The sequence below is a fragment of the Marmota marmota genome, unplaced genomic scaffold, assembly GCF_001458135.2.
Source record: "Marmota marmota marmota unplaced genomic scaffold, marMar, whole genome shotgun sequence".
Lineage (NCBI taxonomy): Eukaryota > Metazoa > Chordata > Mammalia > Rodentia > Sciuridae > Marmota > Marmota marmota.
In genome coordinates, this window is record NW_025999894.1 from 1,404,083 (window position 1) to 1,419,642 (window position 15,560).

General features: G+C 39.6%; 1 protein-coding gene across 4 annotated transcripts in view; it reads right to left on the reverse strand.

Annotated features, from left to right (window-relative positions):
• The window catches only part of Cops3 (COP9 signalosome subunit 3), a 25,870-nt gene continuing 10,310 nt past the window's right edge, over window positions 1–15,560 (reverse strand). For 3 of the 4 annotated variants that reach the window (XM_015503459.2, XM_015503458.2, XM_015503460.2), the window contains 6 exons: window positions 12,059–12,199; window positions 10,469–10,642; window positions 6,538–6,624; window positions 2,445–2,558; window positions 656–736; window positions 1–318 (listed from right to left, as the gene is read on the reverse strand). In XM_015503459.2, the coding sequence (XP_015358945.1) occupies window positions 265–318; window positions 656–736; window positions 2,445–2,558; window positions 6,538–6,624; window positions 10,469–10,642; window positions 12,059–12,199 (651 nt within the window). In that variant the 3' untranslated portion in view covers window positions 1–264. Of the gene's footprint in view, window positions 319–655; window positions 737–2,444; window positions 3,187–6,537; window positions 6,625–10,468; window positions 10,643–12,058; window positions 12,200–15,560 lie in introns of those variants that run through there. The other variant, XM_048796239.1, reaches the window with a different exon arrangement.

A 15,560-nucleotide genomic window follows, 5' to 3' on the forward strand; every position in this document is an offset into this window, starting at 1 on the left:
TTAAAACAAAAAGGTAAATTTAATGCAATAACAATAATCTGAGGATAAATAAATCCACAACAGACTCTAAAGTTTGAAAATTTTTTTCCGTTCTTTGCAGAGAGAATGGTTTTCTGAAAGCACATAGGGCTGAAGATGTCAAAACAAAACTGAATTTCTTAATGTCCAGGTGGAACAGGCTTGTACTCCCTGCTGCCCTCTTAACTTCGCTGTGGCGAAGGTGACTGCCAGGTTTTCTTGTTGTACTTGGGATGGGTGTTAGTTTCAGGAGTAACTGGAGGGTTTGTTTCCTGAATCATCTTCTTGTGAGCCCATACTCTGTGAAAGGGACAGCAAAGCGGTTTGTTTATGCTTGGCTTTGTCACAGGGTTCCCCGTCCCCAAACCAGCATACCAGCTGCTCATCCTGTCCCTCCCAGAGGAAAGTCACCCTGGAAACAATGAGAGCAGGCAGCTCAGGAGTCTCCGTAAGCACACTTCAGGCCGTCACTAAAAATGTCTGAGCAAATATTTCTCTGTAAGGTAAGCTTGATAATGGTTTTCAAGAGCAATGGGCAACCAAATATTTAATAATCTGAAACCCAGTTATCATGCTTGATATAGCGGTATCCCTGTCTCTACACAGTCTGCTTTTTTAATGAGAGAATCCCACTCACCTTTTGCACGAACTGGGGATTCACTGTGATCTCCTGGTCCATGGCTTTCAGTCTCTCATCCAGCTCTATGCACTTCAGCATCTACATGACACGCAAGTTGGAACACAATTAGCAGGTGGGCCTGGGTCAATTTCATCCTTTTTAATCTTTTGGCAGTTCTGTGGATCAAACCCAGGACTTCACACATAGCAGGCAAGTACTCTACCACTAAGTCACATCCCTAGCCCAATTCTATCCTTATTTTTTTTAATATTTATTTTTTAGGTGTAATTGGACACAATATGTTTATTCACTTATATGTGGTGCTGAGGATGGAACCCAAGGCCTCATATGTGCTAAGCAAGCGCTCTACTGCTGAGCTACAACCCTCGTCAATCAAATTCCATCTTTGTAACCGCAGGTGTTAATGTGGGTGCCAAAGATTCACAATCCCTGATCTGAAAAGTCTAAAAGGTTTTAGAGTCAGAATGTTTTGGATTCAGAAAGTTAGCATAGTACAAGTACAATGTACCTAATACTCCAGGAAGGGTCAAAGCAGCACTTGTAGATAAACAAGTATTGCTTTTAGGTTTCTGTATTTCACAGAGGCTCAATCATTTCCCTACTCAGATGTTCAGAAACAGACTCTACCCTGGACTCTGCTTCTGACCAGTTGTTTGCTGACCATCCCATCATGGAAACAAAACTACCTTGTAAATGACAACTGGGTACAGACAAAATTGTACTGGATCCTTCAAGTGTTTTTTGAGTTCAATAAGCTTTGGTGAGCTAGTGGGGAAATCTAAACCCACTAAGCCCACTATTTGTTTACAGCCCAACAATCTTAAAATTTTTTTTCATTTTTGTTGTATTTTTTGGTACTGGGGATTAAACCCAGTGGTGCTTAACCATTGAGCCACATCCCCAGCCCCTTTTATGTTTTATTTTGAGACAGGGTCTAAGTTGCTTAGGGCCTTGCTAAAATTGCTGAGCTGGTCTCTAACTTGAAATCCTCCTGCCTCAACTTCCCAAGTCACTGGGACTATAGGTATATATCGCCATGCCCATCTTAAAAAGAGTTTTAAGCAGCCCATTTTTTTTTAAAGAGAGAGAGAGAAAAATTTTTTAATATTTATTTTTCAGTTTTCGGTGGACACAACATCTTTATTTTATTTTATGTAGTGCTGAGGATCGAACCCAGCACCCCGCGCATGCCTGGCGAGTGCGCTAGCGCTTGAGCCACATCCCCAGCCCCTTAAGCAGCCCATTTTGAAATCAAACCTACTTTTTTATATCCCCAGCTCCTTTTATTTATATTTTTTATTTTTTTGTAGTACTAGGGATCAAACTCAGGACCTTGCAGATGGTAAGTGCTCTACTGCTGAGCTACACCCTCAGCCCTCCTTTTTATTTTTGAGTCAAAGTCTTGCTAAGTTGCTCAATCTGGTCTCAAATTTTCTTTTTTTTTTCTTTTCTTTTTTTTTTAGAGAGAGAGAGAGAGAATTTTAATATTTATTTTTTAGTTTTCGGCGGACACAACATCTTTGTTTGTATGTGGTGCTGAGGATCGAACCCGGGCCGCACGCATGCCAGGCGAGCGCGCTACCGCTTGAGCCACATCCCCAGCCCTGGTCTCAAATTTTCAATCCTCCTGTCTCATCCTCCCAAGTTCCTGGGATTACAGGTGTGTTCTACCATGCCCAGTTTGAAATGAACTTTCTAGGAAGTAAGTGTTTAGGCTGGGAACCATCAATACTTCCAGTATAGCACCTCAATCTCAAAAACCCCCAACCTAGTATATAATGTTTACCTCTTGATCGATGTTATGAAGCATGGCTGGGTTATTGTATTTTTCAGGATTATCATGGAAACTGACCATACCATCCTTCTGATTAATACTTGCAAAAATTTCACCATCTTCTATCTGTAGAAAAAGAAATCAGGAAGTAGTTTACACCTCAGCACTACATGAATATATAGTCATAGAATATAACCATGGCACAGAAAGCAATATGTAAACTTACGTGTGTTCTATAATTCTTTTCTTATTTTTTGAGATGTAAGTTGCCCAGGCTGGCCTTAAACCTGCAATCCTCCTGCTTCAGCTTCCCAAGTAGCTGGGATTATAGGTGTGTGCCACTACACCTGGCTGTATATCTATTTAAAGTACCATCTGTTTAATAAGTGTTAACTGAATCCCTACTATATGCTAGGTACTATTACAGAAACTAAGGGTTGGAAAACGAATATATACAAATACAAAGTCCCACCCTTGCACTTTTAAAGAATTGAGGTAAAATGCACACATTCAATCATTTTTAAATGAACAATTCAGTGGCATTTAGTACATTCAAAATGTCATGTGCAACTACTATCTAGTTCTAAAACATTTGTATCATCCTGGAAGGATATCCTGTACTTATGAGCAGCTCTTCCCATCCCCTTCTCCCTTCCAGTCCCTGTTGGTCACTAATTTGCTTTCTGTATCAGTGAACTTGCCTGTCCTGGACATTTCCTAGAACTGGTATTATGTGCTCTGTGATCTCTTCTATCTGGCTTCACTTGGGATAATGCTGTCCAAGTGCCCTTGCAATTTTTTCTTTTTTGTGGTGCTGGGCCTCACACATGCTAGACAAGTACTCTACCACTGAGATATATCCCTAGTCCTGTCCTTTTTTTTTTTTTTTTTTAAGGTACCTTGCTTTTATTTATTTTAATTAACTATTTTTATGTGGTGCTGAGGCTGGAATACAGTGCCTCACACATTCTAGGCAAGTGCTCTACCACTAAACTACAACTGCAGCCCCTTGCCCTTGCATTTTAAAACACCCATTTCATTAAGACATAACTTATATTATTGCTGCATTTTATTTATTTATTTTTTAAGAGAAAGGTTTACTATGTCACCTAGGTTGGCCTTGAACTTATGATTCCCCCACCTCATCTTCCCAAATAGCTGGAATTACAGGTGTGCACCACTACACCTGGCTCACTGCTATATGTTAAGAAGTGAAGCTCTAACATTTTTGTTTCACCCAGTGGAAATTGTTTTCTAATTCTTCAGGAAAATTTTTCTACCATTTTTGAGTCAAAGACAGTTTCAAGGTCTATGCTCTTTATTTGCATCAGTGACTGGGAATTTGATTGAGCCACATCTTGACCATGAAGTTAAAAAGTCAGAAGAAAACAAAAATTCCTAACAGGTATTTTTATTCCTAACAAATCGCTCCACGGTGTCATGATGATTGGTTCATCTGAGAGTGGTGAAACTGAGCTGTCTACACTGGCCCTCTCCTTTTCTAGCCTTGGAGGGCACAGAGACTATATAATGAAATAGCAGTATTAAATAGAATGCAGAGAACCCTGTGGCCATGGAAAGCTGCTTCTTTAAAGAGTGGATGTATTCACAATAACCAGAATGGGAAACTACCCAAATATCCACATAATTCCAATGGAAGATATATCCCAAAAGTGGAACGCTTCAGCTGAAAATACACCAACCACAACTACAGGCATCATGAATGACTCAGTGCTAAGCAAAACTAAACAAAACAAGGAAAGCCAGACCCCTAAAAACATACTATATGCTTCCTTTTATAAGAGTTCACACAAACATAACTAATAGGGTGTCATAAATCAGGACACTAAGCCAGGCCCTGTGGTGCACTCCAGTAATCCCAGTGACTCAGGAGGCCGAGGCAGAAGGATTGCTAACTCAAAGCCAGCCTCAGCAACTTAGTGAGGCCCTAAGCAACTTAGCAAGACCCCACCTCTAAATAAAATACAAGAAAGGGCTGGGGATGTGGCTCTGTGGTTAGCGCTCCTAGGTTCCATCTATGACACAAAAATAAAAGCAAAAAAATCTCAGTATAACAATGGCCTTTCCAGCCAGGGGAAAGCTGGATGCAGGCGGGAGGGCTATTTCCAGGTGCTGGTCATGTGCTGCTCCTTCACTGTATTGTTGGCACAGTCTTCACTTTGTGGAAATGTGTTTGGCCACATATTTACTTAAGGGTACTTTTCTCTATGTGTGCTTTATTCCAATGAAATGTTTACTTAAAACAAAACAAAACAAACAAAAAAAAAACCCTGCCCTCACAGACCCCAGGGTACAATTTCCCAAGCCTGGTAAGATTGACATTTTGGTCAAGTAAGTCTTTGTTATCTGTGGAGATGTCCTTGCAGTATAGAGTGTTTAGCAGCATCCCTGGCCTCCACCCACAAGATGCCAGTAATAACCACACTCAACCAAAAACATCTCCAAGGCTGGAGTCGGAGCTCAATGATAGAGCACTTGCCTAGCATGCATAAGGCCCTGGATTTGATCCCCAGCACACATGGCCAAATCTCTCCAGCAGATAAAATCAACCTTGGCAGAGAAGCACTGATGCAGTCTGTCAGGATGGTCCAGCAGTGTTCAAAACCCAGCCCCTCCTCTGCCCTCACAGTGTTTTACTAGCTGATGCCTCTTGGCTAGTATCACAATCATGCATCTATTTCTACCACCAAAGAGAGGCTTTTTGGGGGGAAATAGGCTATAAGCTAACTCATCCTGTGTAACCCTATGGGTCGGTGAAGGGGCACTGAGAAGATACTCTAAGGCTGGCCATCAGACAGGCTTTGCTTTGTTTGAGGTGTATGCACATTTTGAGAAATTAGGTTGAACAAGAACAAAAACAAAACAACAACCCTGGAACACTTGTAAATTGAACTACTGAAATAAAATACTCCGTTACCACAAGGAAAAGTAGTTTAATATTTTTAATCCTGAAATCATAGAGATTATAGAAAGATTTGCCTGCTTTGGCCTGTGGACCCAGGTTTGTATTTAGTGAACCAAAATCAGATCAGAGCTATGTAATTATATAACGGGTAGGTTACTGTATTACCAACTTGGTATGTTAGTTAGCACAGACATTCATCCCTACCAGAAGTGGTTCTGTGGTTGAGGTGGGAGAAAGTGGGGGAAATGCAAGTGGGAAGTGCTAAGGAGAGGGTGTCAGTGTTTGTCCTAGCATCTTTATGTTAGTGGTACTCAAGGTGCAGTCACAGACCAGTACTGGCCCACAAGGTAAGGGACTTGAGTTAGGATGTAAGTCAACAATGTCACTATGCATCTTTTCTTGATGCTACAGGGGTGTCTTGACATACACACTGGTGCAAACTTGAGATCTCATTGTGGACCAGCAGAGAGAAACACTACTGTTTTCTTCTTTGTATATCTTGAATATTTCATGGGTATTTTAAATGAGGTTTACAGTCTGATAAAGAAAATATGTAAATATGACAAACAAGGAGCACAAGTAGGACACAGTCATTGTGCTCATTACACTAGCCACTAAAGCTATGGTTCTGAATGCTCTCCAAGGGTCCATCATGGTTAAAGCCTTGGTCTTTAGGGCAGTGCTACTGGGAGGTGACAGAACCCCTTAGCAGGTGGAGCCTAGTGGGAGGTTCTTGAGGTTGTGCCCCTGAAAAGAACTGAGGGATCCTGGTCTCTTTCTCTCTGCTTAGATTCTCTGGATCTTTGATCTTGGATCTGAAATGCCAAAACTGTGAGCTAAATAAACTTTCTCTCTTTTTTTTTTTTTTTTGGTGCTGGGGATTGAACCCAGGGCCTTATGAATGCAAAGCAAGCACTCTACCAACTAAGCTATATCCCCAGCCCCAAACCTTATCTCTTTATACAGTTACTTGCCTCAGGCAAAGCTGATTAATACTACTATCCTTGGAAAATCCTACAAACTGTAAGGAAATAGATCAAAGACCAGAGTGTCAACTGTGGTTAACTCTGGGTATTTCCCCCTTTCTCCTTTTTAATTTTTTTTTCCATGATGAACATCCATTACTTTTATAACAACAAAAGTCCCCTGATTGACTTTTTAAAAACTGAAAACACTTACCATGTGTAGAACATATTTTTCTGCCTCCTGAGGTCCAGATAACTGCACACGACTTGCCATATCTTGTAATGATAGTGTTAAAAATGTCTGAAAGTCAGAAGAAGAATCAATCACAGGTAGAAACCATAGAAGAAAGATATTTTACCAAATGTCTACACAGTTCTTTCCATTGCTGTACAAAGGGCTAATGTCCTACAGATACACACATGGCACTTTTACCAAACAGTAAGAAAAAGGTCAAACTTTCAAAAGCCCATAAAAAGAAAAGACTGTGCAAAATAAAGAGGAAATGAAAGAGTTGTATGCAAGAACGCTCAGTCTTACTTACCTGTAGAAAAACTTCAAAGAAAACTATACCAGATTCCATTTTCATCTCAGAAAGCTCTGAAGTCTGATAACACTGCACTGGTACAGGTATGAGGAACCAGGCCCGCCATGTGAGCCGGCAGGAATGTAAAGAAGTACAATTTGATAAAAGACGAGTCAGCAGAACCCTGTAGGTGACTGGTGCACAGATACTCTGACCTAGTAATTTCACTTTTAGAAATGCATCCTAGGCAAACTTTCCTATTTGCATGAAATAACATGTGGTCAAGACACATATATGTGTACTGTAATGGTGTTTACTATAGCAAAATACAGGAAACCACTTCAGTGTCCACAGAGGACAAGTTAAATAAAGAACAGCACAGCCATACAAATGGATTACTATGCAGTAGTGAAAAAGAAAAGTGAGGACACCTTTTATGAACTATAAAGGAATCCAGGATATACACATTGTTAAAAAGGAAAATGTTCAACAGTGTATACGGCATGCCGACATCTGTGTAAATAAAGGCAAAGACTGTATACGTGTACGTGCATGTGTTTTCATGTACACACATAGATCATCTCCAGAAAGATGCCTAAGAGACTCACTGGTAAAACTGGGTTACTTCTGGGGAAAGAGTAAGGGTGTCTAGGGTACAGAAACAAAATGGAGATCTTTATATCTTCTGAATTTTGATAATCAATGTATTACTTATTAAATAAAATAAAATTGAAAAGCTCACATTCATCCTCCAAAATTCAAAGCTAAAACTATTAAAAAAGGGCTGGGGATGTGGCTCAAGCGGTAGTGCGCTCGCCTGGCATGCGTGCAGCCCGGGTTCGATCCTCAGCACCACATACAAACAAAGATGTTGTGTCTGCCAAAAACTAAAAAATAAATATAAAAAAAAAAAAAAATTAAAAAAAAAATTTTTAAAAAAACTATTAAAAAAAAAACAGAAGAGCCAAGCAAACAGAGGAAGGACCACACACTGGTGAAAAGCGAAGGACACCACTGTTTACTGCTGCTCTGCTTGGGACCTGATGAAAATGCTCCTTTTCAGGAAGAAACTAAAAGAGCTCCTTTTTTCAATGGCAGCTGGCAACATTTATAACAATGGCATTTTCAGAGCTGGGCATGTTAAAACTCTCATCACGAACTTTTACTTTTACTTTTTCTGGCAGTGCTGAGGATGGACTCCAGGGCCTCACACATGCTAGGCAAGTGCTCTGTCAGAGCCACACACCCCACATGAATACTCTTGATATGTCAATGACAAAAATATCTACTTAATTTGGAAAACAGCACACAAGAAAGTGAAATTATTGCTAATTTTAAGAAATACATATTTAGCTTAAAACAAACTAGGACTCAAAAAGTGAATATTTCTAAAATACATAAAGTCATTATTTTTTCCTATTTCAAAATAAATAGCAACTTCTATATGAATGCCCATCAACAGGGGACTGGCTAAATAAATTGTGAACCACTTACATAAGGAACTACTATATATGGACTACTGTGATACAGGCTTAGGTTACCATGGAAAAGGGTTTATGATATACTGAACAGAAAGAACAGGGTAGAAAACAGCACAGAGTATGATCCCAACTACACATAACTTAGAGTGTCTATACATACACACAGCGATGGAGAAGCAACAGGAATCCAGAAAAATATCCACAGAAACATTAACATGGAGCAATCTCTTAGCATCAGAGTGGCAGATTAAACTTCCATTTGATAAACCTTTTGTCCCTAGCTGCCCTTCACCGGCAGTGCCATGAGACACATTTTCTATCACCAACAGTGACACACAGTCTACCTGTTGAGATGTCTCAGCTTTTGACTTTCTGATTTTGTAGTAAGAAGGAAGTTATACTGACTGAAAATCCTTTGCTGTTTCCCCTTCTATTATTCTGCCATGGACCTGATGCCCAAAGTGTAGCAGCACCACCAGAGATTCACCCCTTGCATTAGGACACCATTCCTGCCTACCACGTTTTGTGGTAGACACCCACTACATCCCCTGGCAGTGCTCACAAGCCCAGCATGCCACAATCCACTATGAGTCTGCACCGAAGACACAGGACACAGTGGACTTCACAAGCCACTGCCCCAGCCCTGGACTGACCGGCTTGAGATCATTCCTATTTGTTTGGTTGAATTCTAGTTAAGGATTTTCCTATCTAGAACAGAAAACTGAATTCTACTACACTGACTTCTCAAAGTATAAGCTGCCAACTATTCTGAAAGGATGAACATTCAATTTCACGAGATGCTAACTGATGATTTCTGCAGCAATGCATGTATATCCCATCTCTTAAGACAGTCTTTTCAAGTCTGTGTGGATTGGAACAGTTTTTCTCTGGCTAACAGGTTACCTTTGGTTTTTTATCTTTCTTGAGTTGTTTTCTCTTTCACATTTTTTATTTTCTTCTCACAAATTAACTTTTGACAAATTCTCTGCTGATTTCCATATGTCAGGACGCTATGGTTTCTCTACAATATTCAGAGGAAATTTCTCCTCTTGGTTGGTGGTCACCTAGCCAACTCCTTCCTTTTCACAGCAGGAGGCTTTGTCCTTGTGTAGCCTGCCCACCTCCACTACTACCCCACAGTGCCACTCTTCTTCACTAACTTTTTGGAGTAAGTCACCTTCCTCAGGTCCTCACATAGGCAAATCCATCATCCTTTCCCACTGCTGGGCATCCTGGCAACAAACAGCTCAGAGTCTTGCTCCTGTGCTTCCTCCCCACTATGACCACTGCTAACTCCATGAGAGAAGGGCACAAGAACAGGGTCACCATGTTCTCACCAGCTGTGATCTGCTGCAGTCCTGAACAGACCCTTCACCAGAAAAGCAAGATGCTATCTGCTTAAGCTAATCTTAGTGGGATTCTTATTATATGCTGCATATGCCTTTTTAACACAGAGGATTTTATTTTATACCTTTATGTATTGCTTGAACCCGTAATAATAAGCTTATTTTCTTTTCTTTTTGAGACAATTCTCACTATGTTGCCCAGGTTGGCTTGGACTTCTGGGCTCAAGTGATCCTTCCAAGTAGCAGGGATTACAGGCATATACCTCTGTGCATAGTGCATAATTTTTATTATTATGAACCATATGGTCATTTCATCTCAAAAATAAAAATTATTTAATTTCCTTAAATTCTAGAATTCAACTACACATACACGGCTCACTCAACTCTGGACTACATGATAATGTCAGAGATGCACTATGTAAACATAAAAGTTCAGCACAGATCAGGCTGGCCTGAGAGGTTCCAAGGCTAGCCATCACTAGCACCCCCAATCTGCCAATCTGGAACTGGCGACCCCACCAAGGCTACTTTCTCTGCCTCCCAATGTAGCCATATCGCCTACCTTTCTTCCTCTTCACCTGCTCCTCTTCTCAAATACCCTGCTCTAGCCCTGAAAAGACCAAAAGGTATCAATCAAACTCTAAGAACCCAGTCGCAACAGAGATCTCTTTTAGTGAAGATATCCTATCGTACTTTATCCCTGAATCTGCTTCCTCAGTGCTGAAAAGAAAAAGAGAAGAGAACAAGGCCCTGGGGAGTCAGGAGATGGCATCCAAGGGTGACACTCGCCTCACCTTTGTTAGCCTCTGAATGTTCTTCTTATAGAGAGAAGATAAACATTGCTTCACCAGTCCCATGTTGTTATCGCGGGTGAAAGTTTCACTGTGCTTGTTCACCAGGTTTCGGAGTTCTGAAGGGTTATTAGTTGAATAAACTTGTGCTAACTCATGGTATGCATTACTAAGAGGCTAAGGGTTTGAAGGTAAGGGAAAAAAAATCAGATTACAGCTTTAGAGAACTTAAAAGTTTTGTAGGAGGCAAAAAACAAACTAACCAACCTATGGCACCATGTTTTGAGCAAATATACTCCACATTGTTCCTAACAAACTACAATTTATCCAAAGCAAATGCCTGTTTTTTAAGACCAAGGATAGAAATTCACTGTGAAGTAATTTATTAATAACACTTCATAGCACAGAGCAAGTAACTGCAAAGCAGGAGAAAGCCCACAGAATTTAATGAAGATACACATCTTTATTTCTTCACTGTTTCTTCCTATGGATAAGCTATGCTGGGAAGAAGGCAAAAATGCCATCATTCCCAGCCCTCTCTGCCACACACATCACCATGTACAATGGGACAATCTGCCACTCCTATTAAGAAGCTGGCGCAGAAGTCCAGAGAATGTGGAATGGTCCTGAAGAACACTTATTTGACAGGAAGAAAACTGGATTCAAATCCACCTCTCTGATCTGAAGTCTGTTTTTTTTCACCATTCATGATATCATCATCAGTAAGTTTTTAATTCTTGTGACTGATGCCCTTGAGCCATGAAGACATCATTTTATAAGGGCATTTCTTCTAAAACAGGCCTCCTCAGAGTTTCTCACAGTGATCTGAGCAGGGCTGTCATCGACCTATCTTGCATATCATTCTTCTGTGGGAGTCCAGGGAGCACCTTCAGCCACCCTCTCCTACTCTCTTGCCTGTAACCAGGCAGCTAGAGCCCTGAGAACCTCAACAGGGCTCTTAGGCAAAGGACACTTTGCTGACTATCTTCAATAAACCAGCAAGAAAATCTCAGCAGGAAGATTTTCAGATTGACTTCCTTAAAATTTTGAGTTTTATATGAGGACTGTAATCTCATAACCCTTTGGAACTGCTCAATTAAAAAATGCATTTTAACAAAAACCAATGGTCTATTTTTAAACATTGTCCTGAAGCGAGTTATCACAGAAAACCACAACAAGAGTGCAGTGGGCAGAGCTTATAACCTTCATCTAGGGGCTCTGGTAAGATATACAGACATGTAAGCAGGCGGAAGTTCAATCAAATCAGTACTGCCTGTTCAGTATTATGGCCAAAATGGAATAAAGAAATGGAACTAGCAAAACAATATACCCATAAGCAGCCAGAATGAAGGTTTGGGAACAGGTTTCTGAGAAACATTCTAAGCTAACCAGGCACACTATGTATAAGCATTGAAACAGTGATTCTGACTGAATTGAGCTCCTGGGTTCCCACGGACACTTAATAAATATCTGCTATTCTGAAGCTGCTAGGAGAGCTAGATCACTATAAAAATCTCAGAACTGTATCCGTACTAATTCTTTATGTACTTATAAACATGTCACATAAGAAAATGTTTTATTTTAAAAACTCACCTTAATGAATCTACCCACAATCTGAGACGTGTATTTTGGTAGCTGCTGTACTTTGCCGAGTAATATCAAAGACACTAGAATATATTTTTTATATGATTCCAACATGATATGACTGACTGCCATGGCAGGAGTAGTTATAGCCTGAGCAAGAGAAAAATGTGAAAAGAGAGCACACCACAGTGGTAAATAGCACCTCACTACATTTATCACTTTTAAAACAAGACTTATATTAAATGTCCTATTAATGCTTTTTTTTTTTTTTTGGTACTGGAGATTAAACCCCGGGGCACTTAAACACTGAGCCACATCCCTAGCCCTTTTTTATATTTTTTAAATTTAGAGACAGGGTCTTACTGAGTTGCTGAGGCTGACTTTGAAATCTCGATCTACTGCCTCAGCCTCCTACATCACTGGGATTACAGGCATGCGCCACGACATCTGGCCTATTATTGCTTTTCATAAAAGTTTTGTTGAGGTATAATTCGCATTGTATAAATTTTACCCCTGTAAAGCACACAATTCAGTGATTTCCAGTATATTCATTATGTTGCAAAATTATCACCGGTACCTAATTTCAGAATACTTTTACCACCTCAAAATGAAACCTCATACTCATTAGCAGTCATTTCCCATTCTCTCCTCCCCACAAGCCCAGGCAAACACTACTCTTCTTTCCGTCTCTACAGATTTGCCTATTCTGGACACTCAGATAAATGGCATAATACAGTATATGGTCTATTGTGACTGGCTTAACAATGTTTTCACATTTCAAAGTTCATCCATCTTCTAGCACTGTAAGTACTTTATACCATAGTTGAATAACATTCTACTTTGTAGATACGCAGTACACTCAGTACACCTTTCCTCAGTTGATGAGCTTTTGGGTTGTTTCCAACCTTTTGGAATGAACAATGCTGCTATGACTATCAGTGGGAGTGTTTTGTGTGTACGTGTCTTCTTTTCTCTTGGATATATTCTTAGGAGTGAAATTGCTGGGTCACATGATTAACTATGTTTAATGTTTTTAATTTTTTTGTGGTGCTGGAGAGATGGAACCCAGGGTTTCACACAAGGTATGCAAAGCACTCCAAAAGTAACTGCATACTCTGCAATCCTTTCAGCAGTTATGAGGGTTCAGGATTTTCCACCTCCTGTCAACACTTGTTATTGGCTGCCTTTTAAATATTAGCCATCCTAGTGGTATGAACTAGTATCAAAACTAGTTTGAATCTGCATTTCCTTCCTGACTAATGACAATGAGCATCTTTTCATGAGCTTATTGGCCATTTGTGTATTGAAATGTCTATTGAAATTCATTGTCCAGCAAGTGCAGTAATGCACACCTATAATCCCAGTGACTCGGGATGCTGAGGCAAGAGGATTTCAAGTTTAAGGTCAGCCTCAGCAATTCAATGAGGTCCTAAGCAACTTAGTGAGACCATGCCTCAAAATAAAAAAATAAAAAGGGCTGGTTATGAAGCCCAGTGGTAAATAAAGTGCCCCTGTCCCCGAGTTCAATCCCCAGTACCAAAAATTAAAAAAACAAAAAACTGATATACAATAGTAAGGTACTAAACAGCTTCAAAATGCTTNAAAAAAAAAAAAAAAAAAAAAAAAAAAATCAACGTCCTTTTAAATTTTAGTCTTTTAATTTTGAGTTGCAAGGTCTTTGGATACTCTGGATGTAAAACCCTTATCAGAAATGTGATTTGCAGGGCTGGGGTTGTGGCTCAGCAGTAGAGCTCTCGCCTAGCACATGTAAGGCCCTAGGTTCAATCCTCAGCACCACATAAAAATAAAATAAAGATACTGTGTCCAACTACAACTAAAAAATTAAAAAAAAAAAAAAAAAAGTGATTTGCAAAGGTTTGTCCCAATCTATGGCTGCCTTTTCATTTCAGTTGGTTTTATGAAGGCTAATAAGCTTTACAACTATCACAACCAAATCAGCCCCAATCTTCCAAATCAAAACTGGCACCTCTGAGCCAGACTGTAAGGTCCTCTCGAGTTTATTCCATAAAGAAACACTCATTTCAGTGCATGAAGACACATACAACAATTCCTACTGCAATACTGTTTTAGTTGTAAGATATTAGACTCCACTTAGATTTACTTTGGTCGGGACAAGTAAGCTAGTCAGTCAAAGGTGCTATATGAGGAAAGGAAATAACTCTACTTTTTGCTTTGTATGATGCTATATGATCTGAATTTTTTGAAAAACAATTCTTCTTTTGGAATTTCTTAAAAATATAAAAAAATCTTTATAACTTTCTGAAATACCATCTATGGCTATATGCATATCATTAAAACAGGGTTGTATAAAGAATTCTAACACTAGACAATGATTGTCATTAGGTCAAAATCAGGGAGTAAGTATATTTTTAGGTAAAAGGATTATATGTATATGCATCAAAATTTTAAAAGCATTTTATCTATTTGATCATTTTATTTATTTATTGAGGTACCAGGGATTGAATGCAGGGGGCACTCAACTACTGAGCCATATCCCCAGCCCTGTCTTGTATTTTATTTAGAGACAGGTCTGAGTTGCTTAGCACCTCGCTTTTGCTGAGGCTGCCTTTGAACTCACAATCCTCCTGCCTCAGCCTCCGGAGTCACTGGGATTACAGGTATTTGCCACCACACCGGGCCATTTTAGCTATCTGAGACACAAATATTTTCTTAGTGCACTGCATGCATTCCTGTCTTTTTAAAGCTTACATTATCTTGACATTCATGTCTGCTTGCGAGGTACTATCTGGGATAGTAATATAAAAATGCATCCAGTGACTATGAAGTATGTTTGTTTTTTTTGTTTTTGTAGTATTGGGGATGGAACTCAGGGCTTCATATATGCTAGGTAAGAACTCTTCCATTCAGCCACATCCCTAGTCCTGAAGTATGTTTTTGCCATTTTTAAAATTTTTAGCCTTAAAATGAACATACCACGATTATTTAACCCAACTAGATGTATCCTTTAGTAACATGTTCCTGACTACCACACCTCATGGTGGCTCTCCTCAGGCTCCTTCAGCAGGGCTCATTAACAACTCCCTACAGCACTGTCCAGAGACCCGGACATGTACACAAGTGCATTACAAGCCATCATTCCAACTAAACTGAGCTCTTTGAAGGCTTAAACTGTTCTTAATACATGCTATGCATTAAATAGATACTTACAAACATCTAATTTATCTTAGAACACTGGTATTAATCAATATTGTGTATCTTTATCAGACCTTGAGTAAACCTCCAAAATATTCTACCAAGCTTTGTATTGTCTCAATGGCACAGACCAGTGGCCATTACACAGACACATATAAGGGTGGAAAGGACTTTTCACCATGTACTCCTTAATGCTCTTTGAATTTGAACCATGACAAGAAACAACAAAATACCACATATGGTTTTAGACAAGAAGACATTTCAATTTCTTTCCTCTAAGTAAAGGAAGCTTTAAATGTAAGATATACTATTACTTGCCCCAAATCTGACAGATTCT